At 54.9% G+C, this 17,504-nt stretch overlaps 1 protein-coding gene across 1 annotated transcript in view; it reads left to right on the top strand.

Moving 5' to 3' along the window:
- LOC309831006 (melanoma antigen preferentially expressed in tumors-like) overlaps nucleotides 1-13,950 on the top strand; it is a gene marked incomplete at both ends in the record, with an annotated part of 15,489 nt that extends 1,539 nt beyond the window's left edge. Inside the window, 5 exons of the mRNA XM_082667933.1 lie at nucleotides 2,179-2,222; nucleotides 2,315-2,431; nucleotides 10,619-10,938; nucleotides 11,283-11,891; nucleotides 13,374-13,950. Coding sequence (XP_082524059.1) covers nucleotides 2,179-2,222; nucleotides 2,315-2,431; nucleotides 10,619-10,938; nucleotides 11,283-11,891; nucleotides 13,374-13,950 — 1,667 coding nt within the window. The remainder of the gene's footprint in view (nucleotides 1-2,178; nucleotides 2,223-2,314; nucleotides 2,432-10,618; nucleotides 10,939-11,282; nucleotides 11,892-13,373) is intronic.
- Between the last annotated feature and the right edge of the window lie 3,554 nt (nucleotides 13,951-17,504).

Genomic DNA, 17,504 nt, shown 5'->3' with positions numbered 1-17,504 from the left:
GGGCAGCGTTAATATTTTAGTGACCACCTTCTGGACATCTTGACATGCTTAAGTACAATGTTCAGGAAAAAGAATTACATGTATTCCAGGAGGTGGGGGGGGGGTCCCTGTAACTTTCACTGCTTCTTCTACTCCAGGCCTAGTCTAGCCCCAGGAATGTGGTAAACATTGTGAGCATTGCTTGAAGCAATGAAATGAATCAATGTTACTTTCATGTTTACTTGTACATGAATAGGACTATATCATACAATATAAGCAATCCTGTGACCTTTGCTTTCAAATATCTCCGACGTCATCTTTTCAGTGTGTCAACCTGAAATCAGGCCTTAAATCAGCCATCGAATCATGAAAATAACGTTCGGCAATCTTCAAAGGGATCCTCTTTCCATTTCAAGTCCCACAGATGCATCCTTTGCCCTCTCCGAGAATTAGTTACAACCTGCCACTTTAAAACAATGGTCTTCTTGTTTTGGTTTGGTTTTTTTCTGGTTCCATCCTAAAACTTATGAGCACTATCTCCTTGAGTGTTGCAGCAGCAGCCTCTCAAGGACAAATGTTTGTTGAATGAGTCTGGACAAGAGGAAGGAGGGGGAGGCTGAGGCTCCAGTTGCAAAGTGAAAAAATTGAGGTTTTACCAGCCCTGTTCCAGGTAACAATCCCAGGTCCAGGGGGATCAACACAATTCCCTCATTTGTATGTACCTATGTATTCATTCATCCATCCATCCCACCATGGGTGTAGCTGGACACCTTAAGCTCTGTTAGCTCACAGGCACGGGGGATGTGTGGGGGAATGGCAGGGTTGAGCCACGAAAGATAGCCATCACTACTGCCCTGCCTGTTATTCTTGGCCACCACTACCTTCTGGTGGCCTGTGGTTAAAGATTTAGGGTCACCTGGACCACAAGGACACAGTCTCACACTTACTGGGCTTGAGTGAGGAAGCTGAATTCAAAGGACCCAAAGGAGGTCCCCCAGGCCAGCGTTAGTGACAGGGCTGGAGTTCCACTTTGCTCTTAACCCCTCCAGGCAATAATCCTCACCCACCTGGCTCTCATCATCTCTCCAGAAGCCCGACTTTCTCCCCTAGAGGGGCTGGGAGGAAGGAGGTGCCAAAACCGTCCTGGATTCCATGTCTCCAGTGCCCCCTGGTGGCCCGGACGCGACATCCCCAGGGTTGAGGGGCACCGCTTGGTAGGCTCCCGCCCCGCCCCGCCCCGCCCCGCCCACACTTCCTTTTCCAGGCCCCTTCCTGACTTTGTCCGAAGGGGTCCGTTGGTGAAAAGAGGTGAACCCTGCACTCAGGACCAGCACAAGCTGAGGCCATCAGAGGGGCTGCGGAGGTCAGACGGAGGTGAAGAGAGCAGACACAGCAACTGTTTGGCTTCTGAAAAACCATATGGGGGGGGGTGGGAAGCACAATCTGGAGGGAGGACGATCTAGTCAAACCCTGGCTGGGGTCTCCGCTGCCCCAGGGGTCACATAAGTGGTAAAGTCGAGAGAGTAGGGGCCACTGGCCTGGCCAAGGGCAGGGACATCTTATCGACAAGCGGGAGGTGGGAGTGGGGCGAGGGCCCTGGAGCCGGCCCTGTAACCCCACGCCCCGCAGAGAGGAAGGGGTTGCGGAAGAACAGGCCCAGAGGTGGGGGTGGGGGAGGAGTTGGAGGTGGGGGGTTCTAAGCCTCGACCCCTCCCTCCGGATCTCAAGAGCCCCTTCATCCCAGCCCACGCCCACCCCTCCCCACCCCCCCACCTACACCCACCCCATCCCCACCTCACCCCGTTCTCCATCCTACCCCATTCCCTTCCCCCATTCCACGATTCCTCCCTCCCCCACCTCACTTCCATTCCATCCCATCTCCTACCCCCACTTCAGCCATCCCCCCATCTCCTCCCCATCACCCCAACCCTACCTTTCCCCCATCCCACCCCTGACCCACCCCATCCCCGCTCTCACCACCCGGCCGTCCAGTGGGCATGGCCACAGACGCCACCCCTCCCCCTCTCTGCACTCCCTCCCCGCCTACTAAACGGAACCCCTTCTAGACTCCCTGGAAGACCCCACTCGCGATCCCAGGATCTCGTGAGATTTGCCCCAGGAGGAAACAGAAAGCAGGATTGGTCGGGCCGCGTGGTTTCCGGGCGGGGCGCTGCTGAGTTCGCGGTTCTTTGTCCGCAGAGCCCAAGCGGGGGATCGTGTGGCGTGGCGCTGCGGCACGAAAGGTAAGTTCCCGTCCTGGTGCCCCCGCATTCCCGTGGGGTGACCTTGAGCTAGTCCCCGGGGCCCCCAGCGGGCCCCCGCTCCTGTTCTCCAGCCGAAAACGAGCTCTCACGACCTGGGGCTGGAGCGGAGGCCACAGGCGGTGGGGGGCCGCCTTGGGCCTACCCGGGCCACGTGCCCCGTGAAGAGGCCGCAGCGCCGTGTGGGGGACGTAATAATCCAGGGCACCCGGGTCTGCGGGGATGGCCAGAGCTCATTGGGCGCTGCTTTGCGCTGGAAATGGGGTCCCCGGGGGAGGTGCCAGGGTGTGGGGGCCAGAGAAAGGGGCAGAACTGGGGCTGGAGAACGGCGGTTAGTGCCCTTAGAGGAAGGTCCCTTTGACCCGAGCATCAGGTCTTTCCTTCGATTGTCTGCTGCTTCAGCTGATGAGAAATTTCTCGGGTTTGGAGATACGAAGAGATTCTCACTGAAACGGCAGGGTCGGGGCTCCGGTTTTCAGTTCGCCCAGCAGAGTTCTCACTGTGGCTTCGTAACTACACGTGTGAACACACCGTGTCTTTGTTTTTTGGAGAATTTGGGTTCTTGTTTTTTTGTTGTTTTTTTGCGGTATGTGGGCCTCTCACTGTTGTGGCCTCTCCCGTTGCGGAGCACAGGCTCCGGACGCGCAGGCTCAACGGCCATGGCTCACGGGCCCAGCCGCTCCGTGGCATGTGGGCTCTTCCCGGACCGGGGCACGAACCCTGCCGATGTCCCCTACATCGGCAGGCGGACTCCCAACCACTGCGCCACGAGGGAAGCCCGAGAATTTGGGTTCTTATTCTCAGACTTGGGTGGAGACGGGTAACTGAGACGGTAGGAAACCAGGGAGACCAGGTGTCGGAGGACCTGAGGCCAGCGTGAGCTGGACCGGCGCGGCGGAAGACATCTTCAGGTAAACTGGTCCCCTGCACCTCATCATGTCCCAGGATGTCCTGTTGCCCCCTCAGTGCTGTTAATCGTGGAGCTGCATGCAATCTGCATCCTGAAGCCCTCACAGCGGGAGGAGGATGAGCAGCCTTTATTTTTCCAAGTCATTTTCCCAAGAGAGCTTTCATCCTGCTGCCTTCTTAGAAGAAGCAGCTGCAATGTGTTGGGGTCCCATTCCCGAAGCCACGGTTACGTTCAGAACCTGTGCTTGGGGCGAAGGAGCAGGGCTGGCATCAGCCCCCAGAGACTTGAGTCCTGTGTGGTGTTGGTCAGGGGCAGGGTGGGTGAGCCCAGGGAGGTTTTGGTCTCCCTAAGCGGTGGGCTGGGACCCCTGGGCCTAGGGGCGGTCCCGGAAAGAAAGCACCCAGAGGGCACAACGAGTCCTCCAGCTGCAGCCCAAGGTGGCCAGGGAGGCGGCCCTGGAGCTGGAGGATGGAGAGGGACCCCAGGAGCGAGGACGAGCTCGTGCACTGGGGGTGCTGGGCAGCACATGGGTGCTGTTGATGCCAGCGCACCGGGCTGTAACCCCCAGTATCACTGCTGCCTCCAGAGCAGGAAATGTGGCCTCTCTGTCCCAGAGCCACAGCCCTGTATTAAACACAGACACTGAGTGGTTGTCAGGACGGACTGGGCTCGGGACCCAGAGAGGAGCAGGATGTGCAAACGGGAGAGGTCAAGGTCATCACTCCGGAGATGTTGAGGGTGGAGGGAGAAAAGAGGGTCCGCCCTGGGCTGCCAGATGGTCCCCTCCTTAGTGCCTCTCACCTGTGCAGACAGACCATGAGCAGACCCCAGGCCATGGCGGAGACCCCCACGAGCTCTTCTGCAGCCATGGCGCCAGGCTGGGCTCCCCACACCTTTCTTAGCCCCTGCCTCACGTGTGGGAGGGACCTCTGTGCACAGCTGCTTCCCAAATCCTTCAGGCGACACCGTATCAGCGAATCTGCTTCCTTCGTCCTGGCGAGGGCAAGCAGTGCTGGGAGGTTTCCTGGAGCCTGAGCTCCCGGGGTACGGCTGCTGAGCCGAGGTACCAGTGAGTGCAGGCCTTTCTGGATTTCTCCCCGTTATATCTCCCCTCCCCCCATCTTCCTGGAAGACCTGGCAGGACCCACAGAGCTGCTGAGTGCCTAGACTGTGGTGGGTGATGTCCCCGGAATGGAGGCTCCTGTCCTCCGCTCTTGTCCCCGACCTTGTCCACTGTCCACGAACAGAGTGGGCTGTTCCCATCCGCAGGCGACTTCCCCGGGCACACTCCCACTGGGCTGGCACGTTGATGGCTTAGCGAGCCCTGGACCAGGAGCCAGGGGCCTCGTTCCCGTGTCACCCTCTCGTGGCTGGCTCTGTGACACAGGTGCAAAGGACTCGCCCTTTTGAGCCTCAGCCACTGCACAGGGAAAGGAAAAAGCAATTTAAGGCCCCTGCCGACATTTCAGATCTTGAGGGAGAACCCGAGGCTAGGAGAGTGAAACGCTTTGGTGATTTAAGCTCTACCAAACACGAGGAATTGTTGACTGACTCGTCATTCTGATTCAGAATCCAGCTTCAGGCTCCTTGTCCCCATCTCGTGGAGAAGCTTCAATGAAGGGCATGGTTGTGACAAAAAAATGAAGATGTCCCAGAGGCAGTGATGCCAGCAAACATCTTCACAGTAAAGGAACTTGGAGATAATGTCAGGCCCTGAAAACACAAAGGGTGAAATGTTGGAAGCAGATCCAGGCTTAGAAAGCAGAGTGATACCGCAATGAGAAGCCCACGCACCACAACGAAAAGTAGCCCCCGCTCGATGCACCTAGAGAAAGCCCGCATGCAGCAACGAAAACCCAATGCAGCCAAAAGTAAATAAATAAATTAAAAAAAAAAAAAAAAGGCAGAGTGATAAGTTGTCCGGGCTTAGGAAGGACACTCAGCCCCGACTGCAAGTTATGTGATGAGAAGCAGGGAAGCAGTGTTGAGAGGATTCTTGATGAGTTTTTCGCAAAGAAACAAAACACTCTTTCTCAGTGCTTAAAATCACAGTGTACTAAAAAAAATAGCTTTACTGGGCTTCCCTGGTGGCGCAGTGGTTGAGGGTCCGCCTGCCGATGCAGGGGACACGGGTTCGTGCCCGGGTCCAGGAGGATCCCACATGCTGCGGAGCGGCTGGGCCCGTGAGCCATGGCCGCTGAGCCTGCGCGTCCGGAGCCTGTGCTCTGCAACGGGAGAGGCCACAACAGTGAGAGGCCCGCGTACTGAAAAAAAAAAAAAAAAAATAGCTTTACTATTTTTACTTTTCTAAACATTACAGTGGATCGTGTTAAGAGGGTTCTTAACGTTTTCAAAAAATATGTAACGGCTGCAGGAAAAGTCATGTTTTGCCTTAGATTATGAAGGTTGGCTTTGGTCGCCTTGGTGGCCCTGGCCCACCGTGCAGGCCACGTCCGCCTGTCATTATTTTTTCGACTTGCTTGTTTTTCATTTGTCTGCTTATACAGAAAACACGTTTTTTCCCTGTGATGAGAACTCTTCGGATTTACTCTCTCAATGACTTTCATACGTAACCTACAACAGTGTCAGTTATACTTACCCTGTTGTACATCATCTCCCTAGTATGTACTTCTAACTAGAAGACGACCATGACATTTTCACTGGGCTGTTCCTCCCCAGAACAGCAGTGGATGGTCTGCTCCAGGCACTCTGTAAATGTTTTGAGTAAATCGAGGGTTGCCGATAGAGGGGGAGTCTGGGTATGGGGGCGAGGGGACCAGCTGGGCGGGAGACCTCCCTGTGAGCGCGTCCCCTCTGCCTGGTGCCTCCTGCCAGCCCTCAGCACAGGGTGGGCTGTCCCCTCAAAGGTGGAGCCAGTGCTCCCCGAGTCCTGAGGCTCACTGACCCTCCTCCAGTGGAAAACAGTCCAGTGCAAAGGGCCGGACAGCCTAACGCACCTGGTGTCACTCTGAGCCACAGTAACCTTATGGCTTGGTGTTGGAGAGTCGGGGTCAGTTGGATGACAGGGATGAACACCAGACCCCTCTTCTCTCCTCCTCTGTCCAAAAGCACAGTTCCCACCATCTCAGGCAATACCGAGGTTGACCGTGCAAAGTCCTGAGAAGCATCCTCTCCGGGGCCAAAGGCCAAGACTGGGGCCTCCCCTTCTCTCTGAACCTCTCTCATCTTTGTGTCTAGTGTCAGTACTCCCTCTCTGTCCCTTGGAGTTGGCAAGGGGGACAGCCACTGGCACCTCCCCCAGGCCAAGGCAAACAGAGCCAGATCCTGGGGACACTTCCAGTCCCCAAGTGCCCTTAGTGGTCCCAGACATGGCTTCAGCATATAAGGGACACATTTCTGAGAGCCAGGAAACCAGGCCGCCGGCTCTGCTGCTATTTCCCTCCTCCGCCCTCGTCCTGGGCCATCCCCCGCCCAACCAGCCTGGAGTGGGCCCTCAGCCTCCCGCACCCCTACTTGCCTCTAGAAGCACTTCCCTCAGGATTAACTGGCTGGACCCAGGGTGACCTGGATGTCAGACGTGTCCTCACTGGGGAGGAAGAAGTGGGGAGACTTGCTTGTTTCGGTCTAGATGTCATTGGATGTGAAGTGGAACCACATCTTGCCAAGTGCAGGAAGAGGCAGAGAGGGCTGACAGAGACCTTCGATTTTTCAAAAGGCCCAGAGGGCAAAATATTCCAGGGCAAGAAGAGATCTGACTGCAGAGGGAAAGGAGACGTACCAGATCCTGGGTAGGATCTTGTCTGCTCGAGGTGGGGTCAAGAGAGCCGAAGGAGGAGAAGCCACCATCGGCCTGGCACCCAGGGCGTCTGTCAGCCTGGTGCCTCTGAAGACCAGCAGGGTTGGGGCCTTCCTCTGGAAGCCAGGAAGGGTCATCTTGCAGCATTTCTGGTGCTTCTATGAATGCAGAAAAGCAGCTGGCCTTTTCTTTACCTTCTTCTACACTCGTTATGTCAGAAGAATTGGGGAGAAATCCGTGATTTCTGTTGATGCCAGTGGAAGGATGTCCGGTCCCTCACCCTCCCCGCATCGTGGCCACACCCCAGGCTCTGGGAGAGGTGGGCTGACTTGCCAGGGATGCAGAAAGCGGGGGCTGCCCCATCAGCACAGGCCAGGAGCAGGAACCTGGGGACACACATGCATTCTAAAGACCCCAGGAAGGCCCTGGGGCAGATGCTTTGCGTTCCCAGTAGAAATTCTGTGACTGGAGACGGGAAGGGGGACAGGACACCCCCCCACCATGAGCTCAGAGGCTGCTCTGGCCTGTGCAGCATGAGAACAGGTGACCAGGGTGTGGTAGAAACGTCCTCCCAATTGACTCATGCCTGGGCCTTGGGAGTCGTCCTGGGCCAGTCCTGACACTGGGCAGGAAGGACAGGTCTTCCTGCAGCTGTGCCCCTGGTCCTTCTGCCTCCGGACAAACAGGCTCTGCATGGAGGTGGAGGTGGACAGAGCGGGGTCCCCTGCCTCGCTGGGGAAGAATGTTCGGCTTATACTTCCCATTTTTACATCATTCGAAGGCAGTGGTCCCTCCTGCCTCCTTGGATCTCCTGGATGCTGGGTTCCCATGGAAACATCCCAGGCTTGGACATCTGCCATTTCCTGTTTCCCCGAGGTCCACGTGAAGTCAGTCATCTCTTCCTAACGCTCTGTGGGGCAGATCCATCCACACCCCTCCCCCAAGCAGGTCTTCTGGTTACTCCCTGAGTGGAGCATGGCAGTGTCCACCCCTGGCCAAGTCCCTGGCTCACCAGGCTGAAAAGGAAACTAACTGAATTTCAGCTTTTCTCTGAAGGTTATTTGAGGCACCGGATGACAAGTGCGAGCACCACTCAGTGGCTGCTCCAGAATCAGGAACATTCTGCTTAACTTACTAATCTCGACTTCCTGCAGCTGATCAGTCCAGGTGATGGTCTGGGAGTTGAGTGTCCATAGAGCACATTCTAGCTTAACCCTGTTTTAGGCAAACTGCTGATAGGGACGGTAGAAATTTGGAGAAAGCAGTCTCTGGGAAATTACCAAACCAGAGAGCATCCTTCAGAGAATGCTGCCACCTCGCCCACACAATAGAATTGTCAGGGCGTCACAATGCAGGGGGTGGAGAGGTTCCGTCAGCCTGTATTCTGAAACCTCAACAGAACCAACGTGTGAGCCAGCCCAGCAGGGGCATCGCCCCCAAACCTTTCAATACTGAACAGAGCTTCACGTCCCCTGAGGAGAAGTTCGGTGTTAGAGTAGCTGTGCTTAACGCAGAGCAAGAGAAAAGCTGAATTTTGTTTGTGGGCCTAATGGTGCTCTCGCATCAGAAACCCTGTAAGTGAAAGCCTTAGGGGAGGGGTCGGGGGGCTTTTTGAAGCCGCTTTGCATTACTTGTTTCCTAGGATTGAGGAAATGTTAAGTTATCCACAAACACTGGGAAGGGGCCTTTGAAGGTCATGATGAGGGTTGAAGCTGCTGGACAGAGCCTGGGCTGGGATGTGGAAGAGGACGCCTGAGCCTCAGGGCAAGTCCTCTTCTGGTTGCAGCCCTTTGCTGACACCGATATGTGTGCTTGGCCCACGTTTCTTTCCCTCCCTGCCTCCAAGAGCCCAAAGAGCCCACAGCCCTGACCCCCTCAGTGGCTTTCAGGCTGAATAAGGTGTGTCCCAGGTTTGGCCACCAGCACAGTTCCGGCCTCTGCCAGCCCACATGCCTACATTTCATCTTGTCAAGCCAATTTGCATATCCCCGCTTCTGGGAGGAAACACCCTTTGCTCCAGGGACAGAGGGAGGAAGATTGAGTCTTGGGTTTGCCTTGGCTTTAAGGGATCCACCAGGTCCCCCCGTAGCCACTCCTGCTGGCAATTTCTCAGGCCCATCCTGACAAAGGTCTCTGAATTCCTCCAAACACAACACACTTTCCCTGGTCTTGGGTAATTTCCTTGTTCTCATTACAAACGCCCAGCCCCTCCCTCTTCCCAGCCAGCTCCTAGTTGTCATTTTGACCTGACCTCCTTTGGGGAAGCCTTAAGCCTCAAAATCTGGAGGACCCGCCATCCCTCAGTGTTACCTCTGTTCCCCCATGAACGGGCACACATTTTGCAGTTGTAGGTTACGTATAAGTGACTGTGTGGTTCTCAGGAATTGTGTTATATTTCTTTTTCCTTTGGGGTGACACCACTAGGTCTGCACAAAGCTGGCTTAACTCAGACATTGGGATGGTTTTGATGTGGCCCATGCTCCTCGAACAAATATGCTTGCAGGTTGGTTTTCTTCTTTTATCTTTTGCTTTCACGAGTGGACAGAGGATCCTATCAGTTGTGTGTAAGGAGAAAGCCATATCAGCGTTAGCTGGATGGATTTCCAGTAATAAGATTCCGCTTTCCATTTGAAATGGAAATTTCAGCTGGGATCTGAAAAGTGTGGCCAGGAAGGCCTCTCATGGCTCCTCAGGAGCCAGAGGAGGGACCCAGAGGCCTGAGCACATTGCTCCTTGCACCACACCCGCCCTGGCATCTGGGGCCTCGGGCCCTGACCGCTGCCCCAGCCAGGGTCTCCACAGGACAGGCCATGCAGGCCAAGGTCCTGTAGAGAATTTTTCTTCGCCTTCTGTACACGTTTGCAGTAGCAGGCTTTGCTTTTGCTTCTATGTGAAGTTTTGCCTTAATCCCAAACGTTTTGATTTCTGCTCTGGTTATGCCACTCATAGACAGTTACAGTATTTCTTAACCAAATAGATTTTTTTTCTTTTATTGATGTAAGACATCTAATTAGTTGGAATTTTTGGATGACATTTTACATATTTGGTTTGTGACTAGTAATTATAGTTCATATCATTTATGGTTTTGTGATTTTTACTAGTTTAAAGGGCTTTTTTGGTTTGTTTTCATTTTAGAAATGAAAAGTTTTTTTTTTAATTCCATGGAATAAAAAAAAATTCCATAATAATAATACTCATAGGTACATCTTGGAATCAGTTTTTATTTTTCTTAATCTCTAACATCACATGCTATCAAATACTGTCATGCTGCTTTATGGTTTCTGATTTAAAGATTTTTAAATGGGGTAACAGTACCCACTGTGTGGTACTCCTCCACCTTTCCCATCTGGGTTATTTGTTGGAGTTTAGGAAGAGATCGTGTTGGGCTAAACTCCTTATTCCTGTTGTTTTCAGTCCTTGAGTGATAATCAGAAGCTTTTCTCCGGAGAGGGTGGGGTCAGCTGTCAGGCTTCTAGGTACCCACCTTTCAGAGGGGCTGGGATTAAATGCAGCATGGGTGGATATGGGATAGGGCGAGAGGTCACCTCGTCCCCTCATTGGGGCTGGCGCCAGCGGGGCCAGAGCTGTGGCTTTGTGGCCAGAGGGGTGTCTTTGGCCCTGCGTTGGGTCCCCTAGAGGGTGGAGGGACGGCAGGGTCGCCAGTCCTTGGCCGGAGAAGGACCCACCCCTTGCTCTCTGGTGTCCCTCCAGTACTCACTCTTGAGCAGATTCTTCAGGGTGGGCATCCGGGCCCCGCCGAAACTCCTGGAACTGGCCGTCCAGAGCCTGCTGAGGGATGAGGCCTTGGCCATCGCCGCTCTGGAGGAGCTGCCCGCTGAGCTCTTCCCACCCCTGTTCTCCGCGGCCTTTGCCGGGATGCACAGCCAGGCCGTGAAGGCGATGGTGCAGGCCTGGCCCTTCCCCTGCCTCCCGCTGGGGGCCCTGATGAAGGAGCACAAGCCTCACCTGGAGACCTTCCAAGCTGCAATCGAAGGCCTGGACGTCCTGCTTGCCCAGGAGGTCCGCCCCAGGTGAGGGCACCCCAGCAGGTGGGTGGGGCCTGGGGGTCTGAGCAAGACGCAGCTGGCATCGGGTGGGGTGTGGTGCGGGGCCACGGGGAGGCCTTGGGGCCGTGGCTGGGCCACTCTGGGAATAGGCTTTCGGGCGTGCAGGGCTACTTAAGGTGCAGAGGTGACAAAAGGCACGTGGGCTAGCCCCCTCCTCGTGGCGCTTAAAGTGGGGACCAGGAGGGGCCCCGGAAGCTCGAGGAGCAGCTGGTGTCTGGGGTGTAGCACCCTTGCCTGGGTTCTGAGCCGTGCGGTCCTGGTCCCCGTGGGTCTCCGCACAGCTCAGTGTGTCTCCCGTTGTCCCGCAGGCGGTGGAAGCTGCAGGTGCTGGATTTGCGCCGGAACGCCCACCAGGACTTCTGGACCGTGTGTTCCGGCACCAGGGCTGGTGTGTGCTCACTGCTGGAGCCTGAGGTGGCCCGGCCCGTGAGGAAGAGGCGCCGGGTGGAAGGTGCAAGGGCGTGGTCGAAGCAGACCTCGGCCCCCGTGGAGGTGCTCATAGACCTGTGCCTCAAGGAGGGCACCCCCGATGCGTCCCTAAGCTACCTCCTGAAGAAGGTCAAGCAGAGGAGGGGCTCACTCCGCCTGTGCTGTCAGAAGCTGAGGGTCTTCTCCATGCCGATGCAGAACATCAGGAAGATCCTGAAGCTGGTGCAGCTCGACTCTGTCCAGGACCTGGAGGTGAACTGCACCTGGAAGCTGGCCACCCTGGGCAGGTTCGCGCCGCACCTGGGCCAGATGGTCAACCTGCGCCGGCTGCTCCTCTCGCACATCCACATGACACCGCACGCCGCCCCCGGCATGGAGGAGCGTTGCGTCAGCCAGCTCACCTGCCAGTTTTCCAGCCTGCAGCACCTGCAGGAGCTCTACCTGGATTCCATCTCCTTCCTTGAGGGCCGCCTGGACCAGGTGCTCAGGTGAGGCGTGGCGCTGTCTCTCTGCAGACCAGGGCAGGCCTCTCTCGTTTCGTTATCCGTTGGGTGTCTGTCTACTGTCTGCCTGCCATGGATGGTGCCAGGGTGCACGGGCCACTCAGAGGTCCACACGATGCTGCCAGTCCGTCCCCCGGCATCTTGTCACATAGCCTCCCAGGTTAGGGTCAGAGGTGTGGCTTCAGTTAGATGCCTGTCAAAGGGGGCTCTTTGCTGGGAATCTGCATCGTGGGGGCTTTGGGCCAGGTGAGGGTGGCTTTGGGAATTCTTCCTGAGAGAGTGATGTCTAAGCTGAGATGATGGAAAATAACTAAGCAGGAGGACATTAACCAGGGGAAAGCCCATCCAACGTGAGGTTTCAAATCGGAAGCTCTGTGCTGAGCAGCTGGTCCACGTGAGCCTGTCCCTCCCACCTATCCCACTTTCCTGTCTGTCCCGGGTTGCTTTAGGCTCCAGGTGAGGTGTGATGTGGGAAATGGGTGATTGTGGAAATGACGGGGAGGGAGCAGGAGTGAAGAGTTGTGGCGTCCATCAGGACGTTAGCAGTTATTGCTCCTAAATAGTCCAGAGAAGAGAAACAAAAAGTCAAATGAGTATCATTATTGAAGTGGCTCCAATCTCGAGTCCAAATTACAACTATTATTTGCTTCTAAGGCTTCTGATTATATAGGAATTTTTCAGTAACAGATGATTTCTTCTAGAAATGTGTTCTTCATTCTTAAAATAGAATCATAGCTTTACCTGGAACACAATGATGAAAGAGGAGAGAATGCAGCCCGATTTATTTGTGTGAAAGAGTTGGATTGATCTCCTTTCTGGCGACTGCAAACTCAAAGCATTAAGAATAAACGTGTTCATGACACAAGGACAACGACAAACAAAAGAGTTGTGGAAAGTGAGGGATGGTGTGTGGCTGATGCAGCGACCAGAGTTAGCCCCTGCCGGCTGGGCCCCTGTGCACGTTGCCAGACCTTGCCTGGCTTAGCCCTTTAAGCACAGATCCCAGTACTCTCCCTGGGAACAGAGAAACAGGTGATGGGGTCCAGGAGGCGGCAGGAAGGAAGCCTGAGTTAAAAGCAGTTTAGGTCATGTCTCCCAATACTGTAGTTTGCTGATCCCCTCTCTCACTTGGGACATGGGGTCAGGCTCTCCGGTGGGCACCTGCCATTGTTACCTTACCTGTGCTCACAACACCTGGCAGGGGTATGTCGTCCCCCACTTGACGGGTGAGCACAGGGAGCACTTGAGGATTCCTTCCCTCGACCCCGTCACACGGCAGATAAGGGATGGGGAAGGACCCCGCTCAACCTTGGGCTGACCTGGCACCTCTCCTTTGACCATGCAGCCTCCTCCGGAAGACTGGGATCTGGTGAAATGGGCCTCTCTTCCCTTGAGGCCTGGGCCACCCCACATCCCTCCGCCCACCACCTCCATCCTCCCGGGACTGACTGCTCTGTCTCTCTCCAGGTGTCTGAAGAACCCCCTGGAGACCTTGTCGATTACCAAGTGCCTGATTTCAGAGGCAGACCTGATGCATCTGTCGCAGTGGCCGAGCGTCAGCCAGCTGAAGGATCTGAGCCTTAGCGGGGTCAACCTGACCGGCATAAGCTCCAAGCCCCTCTGGGTCCTGATCGAGAAGGCCTCGGCCACCCTCCAGGACCTGGACCTGGACGAGTGTGGCATCATGGACTCCCAGTTCAGCGCCCTCCTGCCCGCCCTGAGCCACTGCTCCCAGCTCACCACCTTCAGCTTCTGCGGCAACCCCATCTCGATGGCTGTGCTGGAGAGCCTGCTGCGCCACACCGTGGGGCTGAGCAAGCTGAGCCTCGTGCTGTACCCCGCGCCCTTGGAGAGCTACGAGGACGTGCATGGCACCGTCCACCTGGGCCGCCTGGCGCACCTGCACGCCCGGCTCAAGCAGGTGCTGCAGGAGTTGGGGCTTCCCAGTATGGTCTGGTTCAGCGGCGACCCCTGTCCGCACTGTGGCGACAGGACCTTCTACAACCCAGAGCCCATCCTGTGCCCCTGTTACATGGCCGCCTAGCCCAGCGAACGAGCCGCAGGCTTTGTCGCGGGCACGCGGACACTGCCGCTCAGACGTCAGCGCATCTCGAAGAAACACAAGCTATAGTTTCAGACAGTTGTTCATTGTTAGCGGGAAAAGGAAAGGTGATTCAGAGCTGGGCGGGAGGGGGATGGTGACTTGGGGGGTTGATGGGATCTTCGGGGAGATGCATCTTGTAGAGTTAGAAATGTGAATCTAAATTTCTAGAGGGGGATTCAGGCTTGAGAAGTAGATGGGGGCGTTACCCCTACGTGGATAGTTATAAAGAAATGGTCAGAAATAAAGGGAACCTCAGTGTCATTCACCTGGTGTTCGCTGTGATCTGTGACCGTGATTCTCCCGTTTAAACCTCAATAATCTCCTGTTAGTGATTAAGTAAGAAGCCAGCATGTGTGAGGCCCAGGCAGCCTAGGCTGGACGAGGTTCGGCCCCAAGAGTTAACAGCACCATTTCTCCCTCCCTTTGGTCTTGTTTCTGGATCACCTGTTAGGTCCTCACTTACTTCTGTGGCTGTTCAGTCTATCATTGCACACAAGGTGTGTCCTCAGGGCCTGGAATGTACTAAGTGTCCAATAGTGAGCACCACTGGAGGAAACATTCTTCCAAGGGACCCTCGCTGCCAGCTCCACCCAGGCCCTGGACTCTAGCACCCTCCCCAGTGGATCCAGCAGATGCAGAGCCTCCATCCCTGGCCCTGGGTGGTGCCAGGATAGGGCTTCAATGTGCAAAGTCAGGCCCCGAGTCCTGGGAGGAAAATCCACCCACAGACCATCTGGAGCCTCTGGGACTCACCAGCCCATACCCGCCTTCCCACTGCGTCCAGCCCCTTGAATTCAGTTAGCTGTGTCCTGTAAAAACATCCTAATTCCTGCTAGCAAAATACTAGTAAGCTCACATAGACAAAGAACATTTGTTTACTATTCGTTTCCCACATTGAAAAGAGTTCATCGTTTTGTGCGGAGGTAGGTCACACCAGGGTGAGAATGCCCTTCTTCCGGGAAGACCCCCCTTCTTCCCTGTCGAGGAGGTGATAAGCCAGCTCTGATGCCCTGGATTCTGGGTCCCAAGAGAGAACAAACCCACGCCAGGTCTTGGGAGCACTCGGATAGAGCAGGTGAACGTCAAATTTGGTTTGGGGGTGTGGTGGGGCCACCCCGTGGGACCCCCCAAGACAGCCCACCCAAATGAAAGGGACACGAGCTTCCCTGGGGGTGCAATGGTTAAGAATCCACCTACCAATGCAGGGGACACGGGTTCGAGCCCTGGTCCGGGAAGATCCTGCATGCCGCAGCGCAACTAAGCCCGTGCGCCACAACTACTGAGCCTGCGTGCTACAGCTACTGATGCCTGCGTGCCTAGAGCCCATGCCCCGAAACAAGCCACTGCAGTGAGAAGCCCGTACACCACAATGAAGGGCAGCCCCCGCTCGCCACAACTAGAGAGTCCGTGCGCAGCAACAAAGATCCAACGCAGCCAAAAATAAGTAAATAAATAAATTTACAAAAAAAAAAAAAAGGGACATGTCATGCAGTGGGGTTCGCCCTGTGGCCCTGGGCTGCCTTACCCGGCTTCCCACACACGACCTGGGGAGAAGGCCACACACCAAGGCCGGGGCAGGGCTCGTCTGCATGTCCCTGACCATGAGCCATCCTCCACCGCCTATGTGGTGTGGCCAACTGTCAGCAATCCCTTATCCTGCTGCACAGCCACTGGCCCTTCTCTATCCTCTTCCCCTAGCAGGCACCCTCTTTTCTTCTGCCCCACCCCTGCCAGCCTCCTACCCTATGCCCCGTAAGAAAGAACAAGAAATGGACCCCTCGGCTTGTGGACATGCTTTGCCATTTCTGAAAGAAGAGAGAATGCAGAAATCTGTATAAGTGATGGTGTGCTGGGAAGAAGGGAGTCAGAAAAAGATCTCTCTTACTTTTCCCCAGTGCGCACCCAGTCTCAGCATCCCCAAGCATCCCTAAGTTACAGACCGTATTTTCCGGAACGGGAACTGGTACCTCTGGGATATGAGGAAAAGTATACAGGACGAGCAGGTTCTCCACGAGGAAGGACAGAGGCAGAGATCGTGTGATCTCAGTGCCAGATTCCTCAGCCGCAAAACAGATAACCACACTGGCCTCGTGACATTGCAGTGAGGTCACCCACAGGGCTAACCTACGGAAGGCACTTGCCCCGGTCATGGATGGCCCCATATAGGACAATGGTGATTATTAGCTGCCCGATGCAAGTAAAGGAAGAAAAGCAAAAGTGAACACTGCTTCTTGCTTCTCAAGCAGGGTGCCCTGCACTTGGGACTTTATTTGGCCCAGAGACCACACTTGAGAAAGAAATCTTACAAGAGTCTTTGTTCAGAATTTAGATTTTGTCATCAACATGTTCAAAGAGGCATATGCTATCAAGGCAGTGAGGTTCTCAAAGTCAAGTTTGGCTGGAGAGGAAGCTCATCCGTAAGGATGGGGCATGGGGAGGTAGTGACTGCTGGGGGCCCAGGGGCCCGGGGGCCATGTGGATGGAGGCCCTGTGTGTGTGTGGGCAGGGGGAGCGGGGTCTGCAGCTGTTGGGAAGCAGGCAGGGAGAGTATGGCACATAGGGTGGGATGATTGGAAGTAACCATTTACCCAGGAGCAGCCCCAGCTGCACGTCAGACAGGCAGGAGGGTTAGGGCAGCTGAGGGATAGGATGTGAGAGGGGTGAAGCTGAATAGGAAAGAGCCAGAGAGCAATCTAACACAGGGAAATAGCCACGGGCAGAAACAAGACCAAAAGAAGGCCTGACATGGGAGCTCCCTGGCAGTCCAGTGATTAGGACTCGGCGCTTTCACTGCCTTGGCCTGGATTCCATCCCTGGTCTGGGAACTAAGATCCTGCAAACTGTGCAGCACGGCCAAAAAAAAAAGGCCACACAAAACATTCTCTGACATAAGTCTCGTACCAATGTTTTCTTAGGTCAGTCTCCCAAAGCAATAGAAAGAAAAACAAAAACAAACAGGACTTAATCAAAGTTACTGCATAGCAAAACCTTTGCACAGCAAAGGAAACCGTAAACAAAATGAAAAGAGAGCCTACGGACTGGGAGAAAATATTTGCAAATGATGCGAACAACAAGGGCTTAATTTCCCAAATATACAAATAGCTCCTACAATTCACTAACCAAAACAAAACCCAATTGAAAAATGGGCAGAAGAGCTAAATAGACATTTCTCCAAAGAAGACATCCAGATGGCTGATACGTACATGTAAAGATGCCCAACAGCACTAATTATTAGAGAAATGCAAATCAAAACTACACTGAGGTACTAATAAGGGGGCTTATGCAACTAGGTTCCGAGAGAAATAGCCTAGACTCTGCAGCTGACACAAAGTTGGAGGGGAGTTGGAGACGCTGAGTCTGTGTCGTGGGATACTTTGAACTGCAGAAATGCAGTGGTGGGTGCCATGTGGACCCAAAAGTGCCAGAGTGGGGTTCGTGTGAGAAGCACAAGTGCCCGGGGGGGCCCGGGGGGGCCCGGGGTCCGACCTCTACAT

This window comes from Grampus griseus (assembly GCF_964374135.1).
Source record: "Grampus griseus genome assembly, chromosome: 12".
In the NCBI taxonomy this organism is placed as follows: Eukaryota; Metazoa; Chordata; class Mammalia; order Artiodactyla; family Delphinidae; genus Grampus; species Grampus griseus.
This window is presented reverse-complemented; position numbering and strand designations above follow the sequence as displayed.